Source organism: Plasmopara halstedii, assembly GCF_900000015.1.
Source record: "Plasmopara halstedii genome assembly, contig: Scaffold_3052, whole genome shotgun sequence".
In the NCBI taxonomy this organism is placed as follows: Eukaryota; Oomycota; class Peronosporomycetes; order Peronosporales; family Peronosporaceae; genus Plasmopara; species Plasmopara halstedii.
Genome location: NW_020189956.1, coordinates 1 through 1543, shown reverse-complemented (window position 1 = coordinate 1543; position 1543 = coordinate 1). Strand labels below are relative to the sequence as shown.

Sequence of the window (1543 nt, the reverse complement as noted above, 5' to 3'; positions counted from 1 at the left end):
AGCTACTCCAGAAAAACATTTTCTCTCACTATATGACCAGAGGACGTCATTTCAAATTGAGCACCATTTTCTTATCTCACAGCTACTTTGCAACGGATAAGATGATCCGATTGAACTCTGAGTATGTAGCAATTCTAAAGGCTAACAGCCGTCGTGATTTAAAGATGGTCGTCAAGGATTTCAATATCAAAGGAGTGGACGATCAATCGATTGTATATTACTACAACAAAGCCACAGAAAGGAAAGGCCAAATGTTGCTTATCGACTCTGTCAAGGGGGAAATCAGATACAACTTTGATAACCCAATTAGGACTCAAAATTATGAATAAAATTTTATTGATGATCATATATAGAGCAGAGCTTAGAGACGAATAACCATAGGTTTTCAGTGGAATCTTCGATTCCTACACTTGTTCTCAGATCTGCGATCCTTCGTTCTAATAGCTATCATGGCAAGTTTCTTGAAGATCGATAGCACAAACCTCGTTGCAGATGGATACAATTCCTCGTGGAAATATCAATTCCCTGGTTCGGCAGCCGATTTTCGAGATGTCGTCTGTGCGATTCAGTCAATCAGTCTTTTCAACTCTGAATATAACATCGATGCTATCCAATTCCAGAATACATCTTTTCAGGTTGAGGTTCCGACGGCTGCAACCACATCTACGCTCAGCATAAACCTTCAAGATGGATACTACAGCTATGATGATATCAACAGAAGCATTCAAACATCTCTAGTCAATGCAGGAGCGTATCTTATCGATGCATCTGGGAACAATGTCTTCTATATCAAATTAACAGAGAACAGTGTTTATTATGCAGCTCAGATTGATTTCTCACCAACTCCTTCGATTCTTCCAGTTGGATACACGAGACCGACAACTGGCCTATACTCATCTGGGGTACTGGATTACCTACAACGACTCGCGTTCCTCGCCTGATAATCAATAATGCTGCATTTGGGTCAGTACTTGGTCTGACTGTAGCTACCTACCCTGCTGCATCAGCGACAGTTGCGAGTGCTCAACTAACAAATATTATACCTCAGATTCACCCCACCAGCTCTTACATTGTTCGTTGTGATTTAATTAAGAATGAGTACGTCGCATCTGGTGATATTCTGAGTGCCTTTGACAGAGGTGATGCTGGCATTGGACAGCTCATTAATTACAAACCATCTCAATATGCATGGATGAACTGCCATAATGGATCGCGCTCTACAATCACAATCAGTATCTATAACCAGAACGACCAGAAAGTAAAGTTCCGTGATACATCTGTTTCGATCATGCTCTTGCTTCGACCAAAAAAATAGACAGATTATAGTTTTTTTTTCTATGCTGAAATCACATTCTAAAGCTTCCCCCAGTCTTCTTCATAGCTCGTAGCTTAGACATGTGGTCCTTTGCCTCTTGTGAACCCTTCGCGAATCTCTTGGGCTTCAATTTTGTCGCTGGCTTGGAAACCCCCACTCCGTACCGTCACAGTAGTAGTATCCGGAACATTACGCCGGCAGTTTTTTTCCTTACCGTAATTTACCACC

The 1543-nt window shown here is 41.4% G+C and overlaps 1 protein-coding gene across 1 annotated transcript; it reads right to left on the bottom strand.

Annotated features, from left to right (window-relative positions):
* Positions 1-724: 724 nt before the first annotated feature.
* On the bottom strand, positions 725-1152 carry PHALS_06515 (uncharacterized protein; the record flags this gene model as incomplete). Its single annotated transcript, XM_024719809.1, has 4 exons — positions 725-784; positions 841-914; positions 991-995; positions 1070-1152. 4 exons carry the CDS (start codon positions 1150-1152, stop codon positions 725-727), a joined length of 222 nt encoding a protein of 73 aa, XP_024585071.1.
* Positions 1153-1543: the final 391 nt, after the last annotated feature.